This window comes from Eimeria mitis, genomic scaffold, assembly GCF_000499745.2.
Source record: "Eimeria mitis Houghton genomic scaffold, Emh_scaff3402, whole genome shotgun sequence".
In the NCBI taxonomy this organism is placed as follows: Eukaryota; Apicomplexa; class Conoidasida; order Eucoccidiorida; family Eimeriidae; genus Eimeria; species Eimeria mitis.
Window position 1 is genome coordinate 1 of NW_013571745.1, and position 1,503 is coordinate 1,503.

The following is a 1,503-nucleotide window of genomic DNA, read 5'->3' on the forward strand; positions in this document are numbered from 1 at the left end:
GTTCAATGTCTTTATGTTTCAATTTGGGAAATACTGCTGACAGTGTGCGCGAGTTGGCCGCAGTGCACCGGTAGTTGCTGCTTAGCCGCAGCGGCAGCCCAGCAACCGTAGGCTTACTGAGAAGCTGCCGAGCCCGCAGCCCCATAGTTATCGGGACTTGTTTAAGGATGAAAGCACGAGGTAAAAGTGGAAGATAAGATCAAATCGGCACGTGAGTTTAAAGCTGTTGCCGTCTGTAGTCACCGTACATATTGACCATTCTTCTCGGGCGAGGAGGGAAGCTTGAGCGACACGATCTTGCGTGGTTTTTTTTTTTCTCCTAGGAAGATTTTCACTGTTATCTTTAAAGATATTTCCTTGGTTGTTTAAAGACCTTTTGATTCCTTCCGACCTCCTCGCCTTTTGCCGCATCTCGTATTGCCGAGGCCGGCGCTGGCGCAGTCAATGCAGTGACCTGCCTGTGAACGGACCGCACGGAGAGCGTTTTGATCTTTAAGTTGATTTGTAAATCTTTGCTTGTTTTAATTTATTCTTCGGAGGGGCTTTGCCTTTTTATTCCAGGGGTCGTTGTTCAGTAGCCAAGGAATCCTCGCGATTGAAGCTATTTGGGGTTGCTTGCCGACGGGGCCGCAGCAAAGACCACCACTCTGTAGTCAACAAAAAAAGCAGAAGGCAAACTGCACTGCAGCCAAACAAAGCCCCAAAATGGGAAATGCATGCGCTGGCTGCTGCGGTGATTCAAACGACCCGCTTGATAGGCCTCTAGAAGGCATAGAAGGCGGAGACGAGGGCTTGGCACAGCTCTTCAGGCCTGAAATGGCGGACGTGCTACATGGAGGGGTTTCTGTTGGCCTTATACTTCAGGTAAATCATAAAAANGGCCTGAAATGGCGGACGTGCTACATGGAGGGGTTTCTGTTGGCCTTATACTTCAGGTAAATCATAAAAACTGCTTCTGTTCTTTAGTTGGTTCTGCAGCTCGTAGGAATACAGAAGCGTAGTTCAAGTTCAAATCAAGTGTACAGGCACCTCTTGTTGCACGCTGTGGGTTATCGGCTAATTAAAACCAATCAGCACACGCATATATGCATGCAAGCTCACAGCTTACTATACACATGCACTCTTCACCGGGGTACATATGCACTGAACTCCTCTCCATAAGTAGCCTTTGACTCAGTCATGCGTGCGACTTGCCCTTCCTAAAGCTCAGTATTTTTTACTTATCACAAATTTAAAAAGGTTTGGCGCTGACTAGAAAGCGTAGCTTCTCTCCAGCTGCCTCGTCCCGGTTTTGCTTCTGCTGCAGTGTTGCTCCCGTTATTTTCTCGTGTGTCTACTCTTGTTTTCTTGGTGATTTTCTTTCTTGTTCGCTTGCTGCTAGTTCAGTTTCTCTCGTTCTTTTTTCTTTTCTTTTTAGTGAAATTTTAGGATGCAGAGAAGCCACCTCCCCTTAGTCTTCTCTCTAGCTAGCTAGTTTACCATGGACTTCGCTAGCTAGCTAGC

General features: G+C 47.2%; 1 protein-coding gene across 1 annotated transcript in view; it reads left to right on the forward strand.

Moving 5' to 3' along the window:
- Window positions 1–705: 705 nt before the first annotated feature.
- EMH_0065590 (uncharacterized protein) overlaps window positions 706–1,503 on the forward strand; it is a gene marked incomplete at both ends in the record, with an annotated part of 1,784 nt that continues 986 nt past the window's right edge. The window contains one exon of the mRNA XM_013498415.1: window positions 706–864. Coding sequence (XP_013353869.1) covers window positions 706–864 — 159 coding nt within the window. The remainder of the gene's footprint in view (window positions 865–1,503) is intronic.